We start from the raw sequence: 23,094 nt of genomic DNA on the forward strand, positions 1-23,094 counted from the left end.
TTCACCCATCCTGTTGTAGATTTGCTTGTGTGCTTGTAGTCATTGCGCTTTTGTTTGGCCCATTTTTCAATAAGCTTTAGCTGTCAGAAAAATGACCTCGCATTTGACTCTGGAATATTTTCACATATAGATGAGTTCAGTCGACCTAGTGACTGCAAGGTGCACAGGTCCTGTGGCTCAAAAACAACCCTGTATTATCTTTTTTTTTTTTTTTTTTTTTTTTTTTTTTGGCCTGTCCCGTTTGGCTCTTTTGCCATCAGAATTGTTGTCTAAAGGCAAAGAAAGATGCCCAACGGATTTACTTTACCAAACTGACCATCCCAGCCTTGCCGTAATGGTCCATTTGATTCACCTTTTATTGTTTATTTTATTTTCACTTACTGAATACGGGACAGACTTGACTGGGGGAAAGAAGGGGAGAAAGAAAGAGGGAAAGAGAAACAGCTGAGAAGAGGGACGGGGGAGAAGGGCAAAAGACAAAAACCAACAGAACGGGCAGAGAAAAAAAATGCATATATCAATCACCTGGATCACCTGCTGAGAAAGAAAAAAGAAAGCAAGCAGAAGAGAACAAGAGTAATAGAATAAACAACATCACAATGATATATGGGAATATGACAGTAAATACTAAATGTTAAACATTATTGTGCAGCACATAAGATCAACAGAACACAGTGTGCTTTGAGGTAGGAGCCAAAAAGGGTGTAGTTTGTGGGTGTGATCACCCGTGTGTACACCTGTGAGCATGGACGCGCTTGTTTTTTGTTTTTTTAAAAGGTTCCTTCATGTAATAATCTGCTAGAGGGTGTGGGGGGGCCACAGCCCCGTCCTCCAGGGCATGAAGCAGGTGTGGAGGAGATCAAAACTCCAGACATCCAGAGGCCCCCAGAACACAAGAGACCAAGGAAGACCAACAGAGGGGCAGCTGCGCCACTGTCCCGGAAAGAGCTGAGGAGAGTCCCAGATGAGGGCTCACTCAGCAGCGGCGGAGCAGAAGCCAGGGGGAGTTGCAGTGACGCGCCCGTGAGCTCCGCCGGCAGCCAGCTGCGCCTGAGTGACCGAGCCCCAGGCCGAGAGGCCGGGGGCACCCCACCTCCGAAGTGGCCCGAGCGAGCCCCAGGCTCCAGGCCCCGATAAGCGGCCGCCAAGGAGTGAGCCGGTGTGTACCTGGACGCCCATCCCCGGACACAAAGAACCACCAACGCACCGATGTCTGAGGGGGTCCGCCACTGGCAAGGGAAGTGGTGGTAGGGGGAGATAGGCCTCCAAACCTTGGAGGGCCTGAGATGTCCCCAGAGAGGTGGCGCCTGACACCCAACCTGACATATAGACACAGACATACAGGCACACACAGATACAAACATCCATTCCCACCCTCATGCTCTCATATGCACTTACTCCACACTCAACCAACGTGGAGACAGACATAAAGAGACGTTGTACACACGATCACACTCCCCAAGCGTACCCTACAAACCGGGTCTAGGTGCCCTCGCCCCTGGAGGGGGGAGCTGCACCCAGACCCAGGTGGTGTTTCCCTTTTCCCTGCGGTGGGGGGAGGCAGACCGCCCCGACTCCGCAGCAGCAGGAAGGCTCCACACTCCAGACCGCAGTCGGACGGCCAACTCCTCCTCCTAGCCCCCCTGCTCCAGCAGGTCGCAGAGAACGGGGGTGAGAGAAGACTCCAAACCTCCCTCCACCCGCTCATTGTAATGTTGATGCATGTGTGTTCTAAGGTGCATTTAAAACCCAGGAGGGCTTGGAGCTACCTGCCAGAGAGCAGCAGGTAAGCGCCTGGTCCCTCCTGCTAGCCCTCAATGTCTACGTGTATTTAAAATTGAGAGGTGGGCAACGATGCCAGGGGTGGGGTGTACACCCTGATGGTACTTTGGACTCCGTGTATCGTGCCCACCCCCAAGATCCTATATGTATGTGTAATGAGAGTGTGAGTAATGTGAATGTCTAAGTTGTGGGATAAAATTGAGGCAGAGGCAGCCAGAAGGGGACAGAGGGGGGGGTAGCCTCCTCTGCACCCTGGTGACATACCCCTACTCCAAGGCCCTGCATGTGTGGGTGGTTGTGGTGGAGCGGGAAGAGGGAGGCAGCTGGAGATGGGGAGGGAAGGAAGGGAGGGGCAAGTGACCCCTCCCTGGGGCCAGCTCCCCCGCTGACCCCAGTAGGCACCCCCATACTCCGCGACCCGCCAGGGAAAGGGGGCCCAGGCCCATCCAGACCGGGCCCAGTGCAGCAGCGCCGCCCGGCCCCACAGAGTCTGGGACAGTCCACCCAACCCCCACCACAGAGAAAACTGCACCCACCCCACCATCCACTCATCTTCCAGACTACATAAGACAATAAACACCCAGGCTGAGATCTTCCTCCACCTCTCCTGTATCTCCCCCTCCTGCAGAGAGAGTTCCTGAGGAGAGGAAAGCTCCTGCAAGATGTGACAATCTCCCCCACCAGTTGAAGAGCCCCCCAGGTGGCTCGACGCACCGGCGGCACCCTGCTCCAGGGCTGGGCCCCCATGCACCCACCCGCCCACAACCCCGGCAACACACCAACCAGGACCCAAGCCCCCGAGGCCCAGTCCGGGTCCCAGCCCAGAGACGGAGCGCCCCCAGAACCTCACGCCCATCCCGGACCCACCCAGGGCCAGCCAGGCTACCAGGTCAGTAACCCACGTCCGTCAGCACAGACCCTCCCCTAGCCCCGCTGCACGCAGCCGCGAGGAAACAGTCACCGGAGAGCCAACAGAGCCCCTAACCGGACATGACCGCTACCCCGGGTTGAGCCCCCCAAGGAAGATGCCTCCGGGGAACCCCCCGACGCCCTAAGCCTGTCCCTACCCCCACACCAATCACAACAGTGAAGGCGGGACCAAACTATGACCCCCCACCCCCACTAGGTGATGGAGCTGATCAAAGGAGCCCAGAGCAATTGATCTGATGTGGTGGCAGAGGCTGTATCAAGACTAATGTAATCTAATAGATAATTTCTATATTGGTTAGAATTAAGATTATTTTTATTTTTCCAGTTCATGAGGACTGTTTTCTTGGCAGTGAAAACCATATGGGCGATATTCTTTTCTGAAGTGACATTATCTAAGCTGCCCAACAAACACACTAAGGGGGAAGTTGGAATGTTACATTTCAGACACTTCGATAAGTCTTCACATATCTCGCGCCAAAACTTCTGAACTGGTGGACAGAACCAAAGAGCGTGGATATAATTGTCCGGTGAATTGGTTTGGCAGTGTGAGCAGTTGTTGGCAGACGTAAAGCCCATCTTGAACATCCGATGACCTGTATAGTGTACTCTATGTAATATTTTGTATTGAATTAATTGAAGACTGGGATTTCTAATTAGATGAAAGGTTTTTAAGCAAATCTGAGACCAGAAGTTTAGGTCTAAGTTAACTGATAAATCCGCTTCCCATTTTGCAATAGGAAGTGATATTGATTCATCTGTTTTAGAAAGCATTCTGTATATTTTGGATAGTAATTTGGGGGGTTTAAGAGTAAGAAATTGAACCACACTTGGTGGTGTTTGTAGTTCAACTTGACCCGGTTTAAATTTCTTTTTTACTATGGATTTAATTTGTTGATATTCTAAAAATCTTTTCTTGTTGATCCCATATTGTGTAACTAGTCCGTCAAATGAAATAAATTCTGTTCCTTCTAGTATATGTTCTAAATATTTGATTCCTTTATCACTCCAATCTGAAAAGTTTATCATATTATTGTTTTGTAATATGTCAGGGTTGTTCCAGATAGGTGTACGTTTGCATGGGATTAATGAAGACGCCGTCAATTTTAGAAACTCCCACCATGCTGTCAGAGAAGAGCTGATGTTGATGCTTTTAAAGCATTCATGTCGTTGGATGTTTGAGCTGATAAATGGTAGGTCTGAGATCTCTAGATTATTGCAGAGTGCTTGTTCTACATCTAGCCAAGGTTCATCTAAGAGGGTGTGTTTTAGCCATCCTGAGATAAACTGAAGCCTGTTGGCTAAGAAGTAGTGCTGAAAGTTAGGCAGTTCTAGTCCTCCTTTATCCTTGGTCTTTTGTAGTGTTTTTAAGCTTATACGTGGGGGTTTATTTTTCCAAAGGAATTTGGACATACATGAATCTAGAGATCTGAACCAATCTTGTGGCGGTTTAGTTGGGCTCATTGAGAATAAATAATTTATTTTTGGTAAGACCATCATTTTTATAGCGGCAACCCTTCCCATGAGTGATATGGGTAGACATTTCCATCTAGCCAGATCATCTTCTACCTTCTTTAAAAGTGGGATATGGTTTAATTTAGTTAGATCTGCAAGCTTGGGAGAAACATTAATACCTAAATATTTTATATTTCCCGATTGCAGTGGTGTAGAAGAGGAATTATGGAAGGAGCAATTAATCGGTAGGACTGTAGATTTTGACCAGTTAATTGAGTAATCTGATATTCTTGCAAAAGAGTTTATCAATTCAATCACCCCAGAGATATTGGTTTGTGAATTTTGGAGAAAGAGTAACACATCATCCGCATAAAGGCTGATTTTATGTTCCACGTTCTTGCATTTTATGCCCTTAATTACTGAATTCTGTCTAATTGCTGCTGCTAGTGGTTCAATAAAAATTGCAAATAGTGAAGGGGAGAGTGGGCATCCCTGCCTGGTGCCCCTCAAGAGACAGAAGCTGGAGGATGTCTGGTCATTTGTTCTAACACAAGCTGTTGGGGAATTATATAATATTTTTAACCAGTTTATGAAAGAGGATCCAAAACCAAATTTGTGTAAAGTTGCAAATAGAAATTTCCAGTTAACTCTGTCAAATGCTTTTTCTGCGTCTAAAGAGAATATTGTAGTTTCTAGGTTTTTACTGTATGAGTAGTCTATCAAATTAAGTAATCTACGTGTATTTGTTGATGAGTGCCTACCTTTTATGAAACCAGTTTGGTCAGGATGAATTAAGAGGGGGGTTATTTTCTCCAGTCTCTTTGAGAGAGCTTTGCAGATTATTTTAAGGTCTACATTTATAAGGGATATTGGACGATAGCTTGAGGGATATACAGGGTCTTTGCCTGGTTTTAGCAGGAGATTAATGTTTGCAGAATTCATATTTGATGGAAGTCTGCCCTTTATGGAAGTCTGCCCTTTGGTGATAATACAACCCTGTATTATCACCACCGTGCTTGACAGCTAGCATGAAGTGTTTGTTCTGATATGTGTTTGGTTTTCAGCAAGTGCGTGCTGTACATTAAGGCCAACCATCTCTACTATGGACCCACCTGTCTATAGGACATCGCTTCACAAGTCTTATGGGTTGATTAGGTTCAGCTTTACATATTTAAGCTGTGCTGCTATGTTCTTTATAGAGAAAAGACTTTTCCCCTTTTTCTCCTTCTTATTAAGAAATACTTGCTCAGTCTTTTTTTAATTGTACTGTTATGAAGCTTTTATAGAGTTGGTCACACTTGCTGACGATCAGTTAATCAACTGCTTTGATTAGCACCCAGCTGCTTCTTACTCTTAGTTTTTCGCTGGGCTTCATATTCCTCACATTTGACTCCTCGCATTAGTTTCTTGAATTCTCCAGATTTCCAATATTAAAAGTTACATGGTGTGAAAATGCTTTAGTTGTCAAGATCCAAAAGTATTCAACTGTACAAACACTGTTCTTGCTGATGTCTCTTTTAGTGCATCTAACCACATTGCTCCATGCTATTCAAAGTCAATGTAGCACAAGGAATTTGGGGCTTAATGCACCCTGTCTCTATTGTGTGTCCCACATACATACTAAAACCAACATCATTGTTTTTATATTTATAATGACCCAACAGAAAAATAAAGAATAGTCCATTTAAATGTTATTACAAAATAATATATAAATAAAATCACTGCAAAACTGCTTTGTTTTTGTATATGTGCATAAAAGAGAAGATTAACAGTTGCTCAGAGACTCAATAAGAGATCAGTCAGTCTATGAAAGGATTTAATTTGCAAAGCAAGCATAACCAAAAGGCCCACAAGGCTTTACATACAACTATATCAGACGCATTGCCGTATCATTCTCTTAAAGCTGCCAGTGACATTCATGGTCCGTTTTCCTCTTTCACTGAAGGTGTCCATAGGAGCGCTTGATCTCATAGTCTATATCCAAGCTTTTAAGGCTTTGGCTTGAGGTTATGTGTTCAACCATGACAGCGTAGGCAGACAACCATGACACTGGAAGGCAGATAGCTTTAATCTTTTTGAAATTCCGCTGGTCATTAGTGAAAATAAAACAAGCTTTGCATGATTAAAATCTCTGAACAAAAATGTCATAGCTTACTAATACTGGCGATGTTCTTAATATTTTTATATAAAAACTGCCTCTGTGGTTCATAAAGTCACTGTAATCCTCCCATGATCAGTAACTGCTTTGTGATGTGGGCGGCATTGTCACAAGGCTGAGTAAAACAGTAATGCCTTAATCCAACAGGGCTGACTCATCGAGACGTGGATTACAGTGCCGCTTCCCCAGAATTGAAACAAAGAGCAAGGACAAAAAAAATTCTCATCAGCAGAAAATCCATCAGCAGCAATTGGCCAGGTTTACCTTTTTCGTCTTAACTGAGATTTTAATTGTCTTTGGGAGACTTAATTTTAAACCACAAGTGGCCTAAATTAAAATAAAATAAAATAAAAAGAAGCATTTACGCCATTCTCTGGCCAAGGAAGACCATTCTATGAATACCATACTGTGATTAACATACTTATCATAAAACAGGAACACAGGAATATTATTTAGAGTCATTATTGGAAAGATAAATTATAGCCCACCTTAGTTGACAGAAAAATCAGTACAAAATGCGGTCAGTACTCTATCTCTGAACTTCCTGCTCAACTCCAACTGTTTACAGCCAGTTTGCTGTAAGAAGAAGGCAGGCTCTTAAGGTTTCTTGTGTGCAGTGAGATGCACTGATAATGGATTTTTCTTAAAAAAAAAAACCCACAGAAACAAAACAAAGTGATAAAAGAGAACCATGAAAATTCTAATTAATTGTCAGATTCCTATGTATTTTTTATTTATTCTACCATATATGGATTTAATTGCCAAGATCGATAAGCTTAGGAAACTGGAAAATTTGATTATGTTTAAGATGAGAACTCTGATAAACACACACTGCTGTCTTCACTTTACTTGGTTCTTTCAGATTCTGTTTTGTTGTGTTTAAGAAGTTTGCATGTTGACATATCTGTCCTACCACTTTTAGCCAGTGCAAACTACAATGGAAAAATAACATTTGTCTCAATTTCCATTCTCTGGTAGCTACATGTGCAGGATCGTTATGTATTTACACTTAATCCCACCTACAGCCAAGTAGAAATGTAGTGGAAGCAACTGTCAACTAGCCAAAAGCTAAAAACAGAAGTCACCATTGCTTTCAGTTACTGAACTCAGTGAAAATGTGGTCAGTAATCCAAGACTGGATGGTTCATTCAGAACTTTGCTGGTCTTTGATGGATCTCCACCTCCTCCACACCCTTACTTTCCACATATTGATGAATTATTGTACACTATAAAATCACCCATGAGCACAAGAACTGAAAAATTGTAAAAAAAAAGCACACACAGAACACAAAAAAACAGATAATGATGATAAATATTTTTGTTCTCTCACTCAGGCATAGCTGGCAACCCAGTGCTCTTCAATGAAAACGGAGATGCCCCTGGACGCTATGAGATCTACCAATACCAGATCAGAAACCGAACAGCCGAGTACAAAATTATTGGTCACTGGGCGGATCAACTCCATCTGAATGTGAGCACTGGCATTTTCTATTCTGTGTCCCCTACAACTTATGTTTGTGTCAGTGTTTGCAATGAAAATCCTCCGAAAGGTTACTTCAGCTCTGCAGCTGCATGTTAGATCTCTAACCCCTCTAAACCATTTCACAGTGCTCCGTTCTATCTTCAAAGGTGTAAATATCCAGGGGGCACTTTAAATGATTAACAGAATGGACTGTGATGAAAAGAAAGCCACGGGAGCTTACGGACAGACATATTTAATATCAGACAGCAGACGGCATCACTGACTTCCAAAAACAATACTGTGGGCAGGCAGTGTGATGAAGTAACAGTATTATAACAGTAAATTACATAAAGGACTCAAACAAATTATGTTTTCACAAAATGAAGAGGGGGCCTTGGGCAGGCAAATGAGTTCAATTGAACACATGAGGCCGGCTGAGGGGAGCTTTGTCTTCTTCACCTCTTTCAACAACATGTGCTGAAAGAAAAAAAGAAAGGTAAGGTATTTGTAGGCACCTACTGTAAAATGTGCCAGCAGTATTTAATTAGTGTTATTTGAGTTCTCAATTAAATACACATTTAAAGACAAATTTACTGCCTTTGAATGAACTGGCACAATTAAATAAAACCGATAACATTAAAGGGAGTAGACCTTGTTTCAAATGATGAATTTAATTTATCCTCCAAAGTATGCTTAGGAAACTGTAAAATCCACAAAGGGGAATAATATTTTGAAATGAGACATCTCTTTCTACTTTGATTAATTTTTAACACAAAAAATTGCCAAAGCCAAAGCCAAAAAAAATACAGGAATTGTGCCATTAGTTCACTGCAGGACAAACATTGCGTTTCTCTTTTCCTCTCAGACTTGCCCTTCAGAAAAGTTGACTTACCACTGAAAGATTTTGCTGAATGTATGAGGAATACTTGAATAGTTTGCCTTTTTTCAACTTCTCACCCAAATAAATACAGAGAACCAAAAACACGAATTCTCCTTGGCTTCCAGAGCTTCTGATGACCATTTTGGATCAATAAAGCACCCTTTTGTACCTATCTCAGCTGTATGCAATTCAGTGAGCTTTGTACACTAAAAATCTTTTCTCAGATGTTTCTTCTCTCTCTCTATCTGTCCATTCATCCCTTTCCACATTCCTCTGCCTCCCTCATAGGTTCGTTCAATGCAGTGGCCCGGTGGTGTCCGTCAGATCCCTTCCTCAATCTGTAGCCAGGCCTGTCGCCCTGGTGAGCGCAAGAAGATTGTGAAGGGCATCCCTTGCTGTTGGCACTGCGAACGCTGCGATGGCTATCAATACCAGGCAGACACCTACACGTGTAAGATGTGTCACTTTGATTTGAGGCCCAATGAGAATCACACAGGCTGCGTTCCAATCCCCATTGTTAAGCTGGAGTGGAGCTCTCCGTGGGCAGTTATCCCTGTGTTTGTTGCAGTCATTGGCATCATGGCCACTTTGTTTGTGGTGGTCACATTCGTTCGCTACAATGACACTCCAATTGTGAAAGCATCAGGCCGGGAGCTAAGCTATGTCCTGCTAACTGGCATTTTTCTCTGCTATGCCACAACGTTCCTGATGATCTCTGCCCCTGATGTCGTAATCTGCTCCCTTCGTCGGATCTTCTTGGGTCTGGGGATGAGCATTAGTTATGCTGCTCTGCTTACCAAAACCAATCGTATTTACCGCATCTTCGAGCAGGGTAGTATGTCTGTGAGCGCGCCAAAGTTCATTTCTCCAGCCTCACAGCTAGTCATCACGTTCACCCTAGCCTCGGTGCAGCTGGTCGGGGTGTGCATCTGGTTTGTTGTGGATCCCTCCAAAGCTATTATTGACTATGAGGACCAGAGAACCTCTAACCCAGCGATGGCTCGTGGTGTGCTCAAGTGTGACATCTCTGACCTGTCCCTCATCTGCCTGCTTGGCTATAGTATGCTGCTCATGGTCACTTGCACAGTGTATGCCATTAAAACCAGAGGGGTGCCGGAGACCTTCAATGAGGCCAAACCAATTGGTTTTACTATGTACACCACCTGCATTATTTGGCTAGCATTCATCCCAATCTTCTTTGGCACATCACAATCAACAGAAAAGGTAAGCTTACAACTAATACTGGAGTGCAATTTGTATTTTTTGCCTGTCAGTTTCTTTTAAGAAATGCTTAGACATGCAGCTACACAAAACTATCTTTAACACCTATTAGCGTGGCTTTTGGCATTCATATTTCTTGACATTTACTTAGAAGACAAAAATAACCTCACAAATAATTGTACGCTGGTGACCATGTAAAGCAGAAGTAGTCTTATCATAACAAACCCATAGCGGGTTTACAGACTGACTTCAACCAGTATTACCTGGTTTCCCTAGTTTCCTTTAACAATTGTCTTTATCTTGGTTTATTAGAATATCGCAATTATCAAGAAAGACATGAAACAAAGATTATAGAAAAGATTTTCTCTACTGCTCTATCCAGTTATTCAACCTCTTGTGGGCGGTGGGGTGACCATTGGGTTAAGCCTTCCTGCAGTATTAAGCATTTATAATTAGATCCACCAAGTCTGCTGAATTAAAGTGCTGTTTGAATGTTAAATATGTATCTAATTATATACTTAATATAATGAAAAGGCTAAATTATGGTTCTACTCAGTTTTCCTTACTGCTGTTCTGTAATTTTTAAACATTTTGTGAAGTACCAGTAATTATAAAAACCAAGAACTTAAAAAGAGGATGCTTGTGAATACAGAATCTGCAACGTGTACACATAAAGTAATGTAAATGTTTCTGTAATAACTCTGAAGGCAACTCACAAGCCTGTGACTCACATATATGTGACAGCTGTATGCCACAGTGCATTAGGGAACCATGAGCTGTTTACATAAACACAAGCTCACACTCTTATTCCCATGTCAAATCAATGTGCCCGACCTCTTGAACCATAGACCTGGACTGTGTTCAGCAGGAGCACTGAGGTCAAGAGGGATCCAAATGGGACATGGAAATGAAGGTTGGGCTTGGACCTCACATTCAGAGGAGAAAGTCTGGGGACAAAGCCAAAGGGGTACAACAATGACACAATAGCAATGTGTTGATGCAGTTGAAAGAGGTGTTTTGGCAGTGTAACAAAAGGGGCTTGATGGCTACAAGAGAGGGCAGTGGTGAGACAAAAAAACAAAAAAGCCCTAAAACTGGCACGGACACTATCAGCAGTGCCAGCATGGGTCTGACAGATGCAACAAATTAATCCTTACCTTCTTCCATTTGGGATTAAACAAAACAATACATCAAAATGCTGGCCTGGAAACTGGCTGTGATAGTTAGCTTGGTGGGAAGAAAAGTGTGTATTGTGGTTCAGAGCACACCCCGCCCCCTCCCAATTTCTGTAGTTTGCGGCATTGCAGAAAATCTGCATATGACTGTAGCCAATTGTATTATATTTATGCATTATGTGATTGGCAGTACAATGACTTATTTTCATATGCTGCATGTTGCATTAATACTATGAAGGCCAAGCTACAGGCTTTCTCTTACCCCAAATGTTAACTAGCATGAACAGAAAAAGTGCAGACAACAGCATTTAGATGCTGAAAACTGAGAGACCAGTTGAGTTTCACACATATTGCTTGATTAATGTTACATTTCCTCAATATAGTCAGAGGGGAAAAACAACCATCAGCTGTCGTCACTATACATTTTTCATTATCATACACGTAGCATACATAGTAAAGAAGAATTGGTCCAAGTGCAAAGCCCACATTATTTTTTAATGTGAGTGTTGCACATCTGAAGTCGCATGTCAACACCAGCCGCGGAGATCAGCGAGTTCTTTGTTTAATCATTCCATCTCCTCTCTCTGAAGATGAAAGAGAATTATACAATCACAGAGAGATTGAACAGCTTTTTTAGAGGATGAGGTAATCCATTAGCTAGCCTGGCTTTGAATAGTAAAATAGAAGTGAAAAAAAAAATCTTTGAAGCGTATGTGAAGTCCTACTTTTTGTTCCTTACCTCAGATGAATTTAATTTACAAACCCTGAAAACTTTTCTCACCCAGTCTTAATATAAAACACTTTTCTTGATCTAAATTACATGAGTCACTTATTAATTATTATTTCCTGTGGAAAACTGTACACACTATGGCTGGAGGACAGTTTTACTTTTATCATTTAGAAAACTTTTACTTTGGCCCTGAGCTATGTTAAGGTAAAGCACAAAATGGAACACAAAATGGAAGTTTAGCTTCAGGGAAATGTCCTACATTTTTTTCTTTCCTCATTTGAGAGAGAATAATCATATTTAATATATAACCCAAAAGGGCTGTTGAGTGTTGAGTCTGAAAAACTTAATTTAAGTTACTCTCCAATATGGTTTGTAGCTTTGTCAGACCACACAGCATACTGCTACTGCAAATGTTTTTTTGGTTTCTTTTTTTGTTTTTTTTTACCAAGCATTTAGAAATAATGGGAACAAAGATCGGATGTAACTTAATGAATCAGAATGAGTTTTGTCCCTTGAGAGCAAGAGCCCGTATTAAGATATTGCTGTAGAAAAATACATAAAAGTCTTAAGAAGGCAGAGGTCAAAGCAGATGAATGTCCACAGAACATGGAAACATTGGTTTCTTGTAACGAAGGCTACATCCTCACTAGCCTGGATAGATTTGAAAAGGCGTTTTCGTCTGGAAACGCCTCGTGTCCACACTATCGTTTTCACAGAGTTGTCAGTCCACACTGAAACGGCCAAAACCGCTTATGTTCCAATACTGCACATGCGTGAAACGCAAGACGATTCGATCTGCCTCATTTCTGTCTGTTGTTTATTTACTTTCCGGCCCTTTGAAACGTCGTGGCAAAATGTTGAGGAAAAGCACCAAGTTTTTAAACGGACTAACGATGAGGTGGAGTTGTTGCTGCGAGTACCAAAAGAGTACGAAGTTGCAAAAGCCAGTGAGAATTAAGAATTTGAAGAAAAGCTATCTGAAGCATTTACACAGTGGGGGGGGAAAGGGATTGGGCATCTCTTGGATTTATGTAAGCATCTTGCGTGTAGCTCCAAAAGTTGATTCTATTCATCTGGACGTAGCGTTTTGTGGGAGAAACGTTTCGTCACTCATCGAAGTGACTTCTTCAGTCTCGACTGGTTGTTACATTTACAAAAGTCTAACTTGTAATTTGAACAAAAATAATTTCATGTTTCTAGGTTGAACGTAATTAAATCATGTAGGATCTGTATGAAATTCAACAACTTAATTTGTTCTTGTTGAGATGACATGATACAATCTAGTAAGAGTGGTTAGTTGCTGGACTCATGAAATTCACAAGATTGCATGACATTTCAAACTGTAGGAAAATCACTGGCGTTTTAAGAGACAGACAACTACACACACACCACGTGTATGCTATCGCTATTTATTGTGGTTTAACCTGTCATGGACAAAAACGTACAGAAAATTTGAGAGCAAACAAAGCAACCGCTGTATAATGCCCTCTGCTATCTTAATTTAACTGGTCACTGGAATTGCATCACATGACTAAAATGTGTCATCGTTTTCAAAAAGTCTGTTTTTGCTGTCCACAATGCAACGCAAAAGCACCGTTTTCAAATGTATGTGTTTTCGAGAGTGTTTCAAAACACTGCGTTTTCCGTGAGGGAAAGCGCCATCTCAGTGTGGACGGAAGGTCAAAACGGAGAGAAAATGATGCGTTTTCAAACGAAAACCTATTAGGATGGCTGCTGTGTTTGCTTCGGATTACTCCTCACCACCCACCCGACCCTGTGGCTTGTCACGTGTTCCATAATGTTGTGCTGTGGACATTTATGTGCTTTTTTTGTGCAGAGGAGTTTTTTTGTTTCCTGCTCTCTGTCAGGGTTTCTGGGTCTTTGACCCAGTATTCTTAGTTCATGTTCACTGTTTATCTACTGCCTGTTCCACTTCCTGTTTTATTGTGTTAGCCTTGGTCTGTGTGCATTATGTTCAGTCCTCTTCCCATTATCATTAGTTCATTATGTTCAGCTGTGTACTCACCGGTCTCTCATTATCATCATTATCACCAGTCTGTGTATTTAAGCCCTCTGTTCTACCCATTCAATGTCGGGTCATTAATGATGTATGTCTGATGTCAATGTCGTCTGTATGTCCAGTCAGTCAGTCAGTCAGTCAGCCAGCCATTTCCTCCCTCTGTACTGTTTGCTCACTCCTTCGGCAATAAACATCCACCTTCACCTACCTGCCTGTGAGTCCAGCGTTTGGGTCCTCCTTCTCTCATCCACGACACTACCCTTGACACTCTCATGCTGTCCTCCCAGGAGCCCAGCATGAGTAGAGGTCTCTTTTTTTCCTCTTGTACTTTCCCATTGTAGTGAATATTTCTGTGTTTTTTTTTTTTTTGTTTGTTTTTTTTTTTTCTGTAATGCTACCGATCTCCGACCTTTATCCCCATGTGATGTCAGTGTTGTGTGTGTAAGGTCGGGGGGGGGGTCCTATTTCACTGCAGGGCAACCTGCACGTAGCGAATAAAGCCTTGATTGATTTGATTGATTAGTGTGGATGTAGCCAGAGATATACCAATACCTTGAAGACAAATGACACCCTAAATTATTTTTACGGTGCGTTCACACTGAACGCGATAGACGCGACCAGAGCATCAGGTATACATGCAAAGTAATTTATTAAGGAAATTTTTAAAGAAGAAAAGGCAGGAACGCTCTTTAGAGGTTTGTGGGTGGCTCTTAAAAGAGCCGTTGTGGGGAAGTCACTGGGACTTCAAATGAGCTTATATTAGCACAGGTATCGATAAAGGACTGCCGTTTTAAACACTTTTACTAACCGCAGGCAGACGGACAGGTGTTTAGGTGGGCGATGCTTGGACTGACACTCAACAGCAGCTCCTCAAACTGGGCGAGGGAAAGATGGTGGTACCGCTGAAAGCGTCCGTCATGCAGACGCAGCTCCTGGAGCAAGTGGTGAAACTCACCAAACTGCTCACGTTTCTAGAGGACCTGATGGACCCAGGTACAGCGAGGATGTCCTTTATGCCGCTGTTCTGCTCTCCACAGTAAATAGAGAAGAGAGACTCTCTCTTCAAAGGCTAGATCGACAGCTGCCATCTGGCACTATTTCCTTCCACATTTCCGCTTCATGTGCGTGAAAATTGCATGTTTTGAAGTGCAGCCAATTCGCGTTGGTCGTGCGTCGAGGTGCGAATGTGCACGTGACCAGCTAGGGGCGTCTGGCGCTTTTTGGTCGCGTCTATCGCATTCGGTGTGAGTCCCAAACATGCTGAATACAGATATGCATGTAGTTGAAATTCTCTTGTTCAAATTTGCTGTATACAGGACTTCTAGCTAAATTTAAGGCTATTAATAATAACAACAACAACAACAACAACAACAACAACAACAACAACAACAACAACAACAACAACAACAACAACAACAACAACAACAACAATAATAATATCAGAACCATGATGATTTTTTTCAAAATAGTCAGTAACAGTCAGTCAGAACAGTAATATCACTGCAATAGCAGCAAAATTGTCAGAGCTGATGATTTTCTGTGACATAGGGCCTAAATGAGCATGTTGGAAAATGCCTTCTTCTGTCTTTGTAGTGTGTACTGCAGAGAGTTAGGATGGATAGTCCATGATGGAGAGTATTTTGTTCAATGACCTCCTACTTTACACTGACTTGGAGTAAAGGGTTTTTTCCCCCCCCAATTAAAGTTCTGTCCTTGAGAATGTTTTTTTTCGATTCTGTTGCCATGTACTCTCTTAGAAAACCACTCCACAGTTTGTACACAGCACACAGTCTGAATGAAGACTGCTTGAAAATCTCGGGAATATTTTTGTGCACAAAACTCAGCAAAAAGAAAAGAAAAAAGAATAATCATCTTGTTCTTGTACACTTGCAGTGTTGGTCCTCTATTCTATTTAAATTGACACCCTAAATACTCTAAAATTCCAAATGTAGGGATGGTCATGGGCTTGATTGCACTTCTAGCCATCATAAGATTGTTGACTATCTTCCAAGTCTTAGTGCACTTAGTGCAATTTGCCTCATCGGGGCAAACAAATATCCACCATTACCTCAACTCTAGATGATCTGTAACAGCACTCTACCACTGCAGAGTGGTCAGAGCCTTTACAGGTGGCTTGAGTTAAACTGAAAAGCTGAAGCGCAGAGAAACGGACAGGATATGCCCCCAATGGTGCTCTTCTGTTACCATGAAAACAGTGACATAGTTGCCATTTACATGTCACTGTTTCTGATGAATGTGCTCAAAGCCAATAAGACCTTAAAGGAAACTTGTTATGCCCATTTCTAACTCCATATTTTTACTCTGTTAGGGTAGTTTGATGGTTCAAAATAATCTTTATCTACATGGAATGTTGGTGCACACAGTTTCTCCATTGCCTAAAGCAAGCAGCTTGAGCCTTTTTCTTACTCTCACTTACAGCCAACTTTGCTCTTATTTACTGCTCCTCATAAATAGAAGATCTGAACAGCAGCTGTGTACCTGAGATGACTGTCCTAAGGATACACGCTCTCATTGGCATCATACTGCACAGAACCAGCAGCAGAAAGACTCCTCATTGGTTATGAATTTGGTCATGTATAATATGACCACTCATCATTTTAACAATATATATATATATATTTAGAAATGAAGAAAAGGATAACAGGAATAAATATAGGAAGTTAGATCATTAAGCAGATTCAGAACAATTTTAGGAAGTGTGGACAAATAAAATTTCTCACCTGTTGAACACACATTACATTTTGGAAAACTTGTTGGTTGAGCAGGAAAGTTAGCTAGTTTTGCTGTGCCAGATTTTCTTCTTCTTGTTTTATTTTTTTAAAATAAAGCCTGTGACTGATTTGCTGAGATGTTATATAAACAATGATCTTATTTAAGGAATTAACATGTCAAAGCAAACACACCTCATAATCATTGTACTGTAAATGTCAGGCTGCACAAATCTTCACAGCCCACATTGACGAGTCTTTCAGAGCAATTAAATGCTCCACTTCTTTTGGGTCTCGATTTACCTTATCTAGCTGTGTACGCACTCATCACCCGTTTACAGCAGGCCTCTGCCTCAGCATTACAAGCACCGTCATTTATTTGTCATCTGGTGCCAAGACACATGCAACGAATGCCATAGGAAGCTTTCTCTATCATTTAGACGAGGACATCTGGTCTATCTATGGAGTGTTTATGCTACCTTCAGGAATAGATGTGACACCTACTTACCTGGAGAAACTGTCTAAATCAGCGGCTGTCTCAAAGATATAGGCAGGAGGAGGGGCAGCAGACAATAGCATGCATGGGAATGAGGCTACAGCACAATGGGCTCAGCTTAAATTCAATCAGCCCACACAAAGAGGTCCTGCCATTACAGTGCATGAATCGTCTGATTAACTGAGTGGGGTTGTTTATTTCTGTATGAAGTCTCCATCTCACTATTGGCACCGTTAGGACAAAAAAACAAAAAAACTGCTGTTAAAGTGGTAGTCAGACAAAGAAGTGGGAGTTTCAGTTCAACCAGACCAGAGTCAGGAGTGGGGTTTTTTGTTATTTTTTTGTGTTACACAGTGTAATCTGTGTTCATACCTGCTACCTGTTACCACCCATTCCATGTTCCTTCCCATTTCTCCCTTTGTCTTTTCTCAGTCGTAAGATAAACAGCGTTATTCACAGTAATGCCCCTGAGGCTCTGTAATAAATAATGAAGATTGATGCTACGAAGCAGAGGAAGCTAAGCAACATCTTGGACTTCAGAGAGCAGTTGTTGCTTTCATTAGGCCTAAAGCACTGCAGCCCTCTGTTGACCTCTGGGTGCTTTGATAATGGGTGGATAGGCCGTGAAGCTAATCAAGGCCAAAGAATTGTGATCTTTATAAATGACAATCTGCCATGAAGCTATATTATTGTGTCCCCTAAGGGTTCTATTTGTTTATTGGCTTAATTAGAGTGCAATTATAGTGAATTCTTATGCAGCAAACTCCTCTGCTCAGTACTTCCATAGCATGCTGAGAAAAAAAAAGTACCTTAATATAGTGAGGGAATTATGCAAGTTTAAATAAATTTGATTGTTTGCATCCTGCCTCAGAGACTCTCTTGGGTTGAATTGAAAATGCAGTCTGTTCATGTTTATTAGCTGTCAAATTAATGTTATGAGTTATCACAGATGTTTTTACTCAGTTTTGCTCTACTCACCGTAGGCCAGGGTGTGGAATTGCTTTATCACTTCTGCTGGAATGAAAATAATGAAATACAATTCCTATGATTACTGTAAGAAAGTAGATTATCGTTATTGGTTATCTTCATGTGTATTTTTTATGTGAAAATCAATTGCAGAGTTACCAACAAAAAAACAAAAATCTAATGGTCTAATACATCTTCACGCCCAAGGCAACACAGCTTCATTATGCAGTGTTTTCACAACCATGTAGAGGCCCTCTCTTACAAAAACTCTACATACTACCTCTTCTGCAAAAGTATTGTATGTTAATTAACTGTAACGACTTCAGTTCAAAGGTCACGGGTATAGCAGATTGTTAATGTTTTAAGTTTGTGTTAGCCTGGCGATCTAACAAACCTTGGCTTGCTACGTTTGCTTATTTAGGATGCATTACCATTGTTGCTCAGTTAATGCTGCATTTGCTTGTTCTCTGGCTTGACAGAAGTTGAGCTGTGTAGGAGTAAATAGGAAATCCACATTTAAATATGACCTTATCATTTCTGTTATGATTTTTTTTCTTCTTTTTTTTAGAGGAACAGAGGATCTGAGACTAAAGAGCAAATTCAGCAGATACAACGGCAGCCTAACTGCTGTTACACGAAGCAGTGTATTCAGTTTCATATAGTATTTGTGTGAGTGCATTACACTGTGCGTAAACATTTTGCAGCTTCCTTTTTTGATTTAAAATGTCAGTTTATGAGCTTTATCTCTACATTTACTTGCTTTAGGCTGGGTGTGGCTCACTGGACTTATTATCACCATATAAGAAATTTTCTTTACTTTTCTTTACCACAACAATTTGCTGGGCCCCCAGTGACACCCATTGTGTTACTTTGTATGTCCCCCACAATTTCCCCAGCCAATATTTTTACTGGCCCCCATATGACCACACCTATTAAAAAAATTCTGGAGGTGACCCTTGCTCTTCAGCTTCCTCTTTTGTGTAATACAGCCATGTTTACTAATAATGCCATTATTTCACCTACGTTTTATTGGAGTACTGTTGTACACAAGTACATTTTTACTTGAGTAAATATTTCCAGGACTCTTCCCATCACTGATCCTCCAGGTACTGATAGCTCCATGATTTCTTTCCATCTAGTTCAGTCATTAATGCGACTATGAGTACTTCTTCTATGTTATGTTTTGCCTAAGGCAAGCTACGCTAATGGCAGTGTGATGATATGTGTGTGAGATATATGGTATCTCTCTTCATTTCTCTTCCAAGTTGCTCCAGTCATTGAATGCTCAGGTGCATTTCAATCAGGAGGAAACAAATTAATGGACTGAATATTGGACGTGCTCTGACATTGAAAAAAGGACTCCATTTGTAAGCTAACATCAATGAGGCAATAGAGAGGGCACATGTTATCTGATGAAATACCAAACAATAATATATTGATTTCAAGTAAGGTCAAGGCAATAATTTCCTTTCATCTAACATATTACATTATATACATATTATTATAACATAGACCAACAAACAGGCAGGACTGAGATTAGTTTATAAAATGTGCTGATTTGTTTTTCCATTGTTCATCTATAAGAAGGTACCAGTTACTATAAAATCTATCACTTTGTCTATAATGCTGTTACAATTGATTCAAAATGTAAAATTATCAAATAATTGTTTATTTTAAAAAAGAAAACAGTTCATGCACTAACTAGTCACTTCATTAGGTACACATGCTAGTCCTGGGTTGGACCGCTTTTGTCTTCAAGTGCCTCAGTTATTCTTGCCACAGATGTACCAAGGTGCTGGAAACATTCCTCTTGGATTTTGGTCCATATTGAAAAGATACTCAGTTACTGAAGATTTGTTAGCTGCACATCCATGCTGTAACTCTGCTGTTCCACCACATACCAAAGGTGCTCTGAGATTGATTGGTGACCATGGAGGCCTCTGGAGTACAGAGAACTCATTGTCATGTTCAAGAAACCAATTTGAGATGATTTCAGCTTTATGACATGGTTTGTTATGCTGCTGGAAGCAACTATCACAAGATGGGTACACTTTGGTCATAAAGGGATAGACATGGTCAGCAAAAATACTCGGGCAGAGCTGTGATGTATTGCTAACTTGGTACTAAGAAGCCCAAAGCATGACAAGAAAATATCCCCCATGCCATTGCACAACCACCAGACTGAGCTGTTGTAATAAGACAGAATGGAGCCATGTTTATGTCAAATTCTGACGCTACCACCTGAATGTTTTGCTGTAGAAGTCAAGACTCTTAAAACCAGGGAACATTTCTGCAATCGTGTATTGTCTAATTTTAGAAACTGTAGCCTCAGTTCCCTGTTCTTAGCTGACTAGCTGTCCTTCAAATCACCTTTCTTCCTCATTCTGTTCAATTTTATTTATATAGCACCAATTCACAACAGCAGTATTATTGTAGAGACCCTACAAAAATACAAACATTACTCCATTTAAACTTAAGTAGGTCATCTTGATCATCTCTACATACCTTGCCTTGAGTTGCTGCTGTTTGGCTAATTAGATATTTGTGTTAACGAGCAGCTGAACAGTTGTACCTAATTAAGTGGCCAATGTATATTATCACCACCATTAAATGTAAAATATAAATGAAACTATTATTCTTGCACACTGTACTATTTGGCATTAAATCCACTTATATTCTATTCTTAGCCTCTACAATGTGACAGCTTACTGATTGTCCTGATTTATATCACTGCTGACATAATATTCAAAATAACCTTACCTAAGGTTACATTAGATTAAATGATAATAACAATATTTGTTCTTCAACGTGACCTAATTTACAGTGAGATATGGTGCAGTTACATAATCATAGTAGTTATTATTGGAACTGCGTTGATAAGTTGATTAGTTGAGCCACAAATAAAGCAAGTTTTTATAGCTCTGACATAGGATAATTGACTTCTTTTAGTATGGACATCAAAGATGATTTAAGTGTCTTTTGTTCCTTGTTGCATTAATTTTACAGACCAAAACTGAAATGATTGAGAATATAATTTTCAATTTTTAAAAAAAAATGTTATTCTGACACAGACTTTAAATGTTGTCAGATTTAAAGTCATTTTACTGTTCTTATTTATTCTGTGCCGGTATATAATCAGTGACCGAGAGGATGGATTTTAAGATGATATTATTCCTGGGTGAAAAGCAGCAGAACACTTTTATGTTCTGTTTATGTGATGAACAGCTTGGGTTCAACAGTCCGTCCCTGAGGCAGCAGTGAACCAAGCCTTGAGCAGTTCACTGGTTAATACTCCCCACAGCTGGGAGGGGAGCGCTGCAGCTGTCTCTCTATAATACTGACTCCATTCTTCCTTCTTCTCTTCAGCCAGCAGTCTCACATGGAAAGAGGGTTGGCTGAGTATATAGGGAAAGCACTGTGGAGAGTCAAAATAATAAAAACACACAACATATTAAAATAGAGGTCACGTATGAGAAGCTGTTACTTTTGTTGAATCAGAAAATAGCAGAGACCTGATGAGGAAAAACTTGACTTGAAAGATTGACTCTTAAAGTACCAACATATAAAATACTAGTGAGTAAAAATCTATGCATGAGAGGATTTATCGTCTGATTCGAATATCGTTCCTGCAAGAAATAACAGATTCTGATTTGTTGGAAATGTGTGTTCATTTGAATACTGTAGTCGACTGTGGTTTAATTATCTTTGTAAATCAGTGATTATGGTAACCAAAGAATGAAAAACCTGCTCTCGTTTCAGTCTTTCTTGTTGTTGTTGTTACTACTCGCACCTGTCATCCTCCGAGTAAATATATTAAATCTTACACCCACAGCAGGTTATAACCCATTACATTATTTTAAGCCTCACCATCAATTTTGATGCATTAGGAACAATTTTGGTGGATTTGAAGGAACAACAAAATCTCTCATTATTATTATTATTATTATTATTATTATTGACAGTATTCATACATTTATGTAGTTACACCAGGTAAATGATCATAATTAGATTCTTGTTGTGTGTTACAGAGGTGTAGTAAATTACAGCAAGCACAATTTAATTTCTATCCAAACAAAACTCCTCCTTTTTAGTGAACTGAACTTTCAATTTTATATATATGTAAAAATTAAATTTTATATATTTTGTCTATCTATCTATCTATCTATCTATCTATCTATCTATCTATCTATCTATGAATGATAGATAGTGTGTGTATCCCAGTATTAGCCAAATGTAAACTCATTCCTCAATCAGTCACAACAGTATGATGTTTAGAAATTGCATAAGCTTTTCTTCTACCTTATTGCATCTTTAAAGATGACTCATTAATTTGCTGCAGTTCTGCAAACAATTAAATGGAATGAATGAGGATGGTACTCTGTTGCCCTCCCCCATAATTTGGAGGATTTGACCATGTGTAAAATTTTCATGAGCTTGTTTCTTTTTTTATGGGCCTGCTTATTATGAGTTAGAAAAAGATCCAATCTGTGTTCAGGGTGGACGTGATAGTCATATTAAAACTAGAATGGCAGAAAATTAAGTAAACACTGTGGCCCTGGCTGGCTCAGCACACATACACCATAAAAGCAGATAGGATGCTGATTTAAAACAAGTTTAACACATCATTTTCATTAGATAGCTTTGCAGCTTCTACTGGACAAAGTAGATACTCATTTAAAAACTCCTTGACCAACACATGGGTCATTGAATACTCTAATTATAATGATGCACAGCAGATGTCTCTTGTACTATACATGCCACTGCCCACACAGAAAAATCGGTAATGCAAAACACTGTTAAACTGTTTGTATCATTCATGTTTGGTTTTTGCCTCTTGCAGATGTACATCCAAACAACCACGCTGACGATCTCTGTGAGCCTGAGTGCTTCAGTGTCCCTCGGGTTGCTCTACATGCCCAAGGTCTATGTGGTTCTTTTCCACCCTGAGCAGAATGTGCCTAAGCGCACACGGACCCTCAAGGCTGTGGTTACTGCTGCCACCATGTCCAACAAGTTCAACCCCAAGGCTGGACTCAGACCCAACGGAGAAGCCAAGACCGAGCTGTGCGAAAGCCTCGAAACACAGTGTAAGA

At 40.8% G+C, this 23,094-nt stretch overlaps 1 protein-coding gene across 1 annotated transcript in view; it reads left to right on the plus strand.

The window, feature by feature from the left end:
* The window catches only part of LOC146710164 (metabotropic glutamate receptor 4-like), a 171,537-nt gene that overhangs the window by 142,181 nt on the left and 6,262 nt on the right, over positions 1-23,094 (plus strand). The window contains exons 7-9 of the mRNA XM_085457468.1: positions 7,657-7,793; positions 8,953-9,888; positions 22,842-23,088. Of these exons, the coding sequence (XP_085313594.1) occupies positions 7,657-7,793; positions 8,953-9,888; positions 22,842-23,088 (1,320 nt within the window). The remainder of the gene's footprint in view (positions 1-7,656; positions 7,794-8,952; positions 9,889-22,841; positions 23,089-23,094) is intronic.

This window comes from Copadichromis virginalis, linkage group LG5, assembly GCF_057382275.1.
Source record: "Copadichromis virginalis isolate Kocher_CV1m ecotype Utaka linkage group LG5, C_Virginalis_male_GT1.1, whole genome shotgun sequence".
NCBI classification, from domain to species: Eukaryota; Metazoa; Chordata; class Actinopteri; order Cichliformes; family Cichlidae; genus Copadichromis; species Copadichromis virginalis.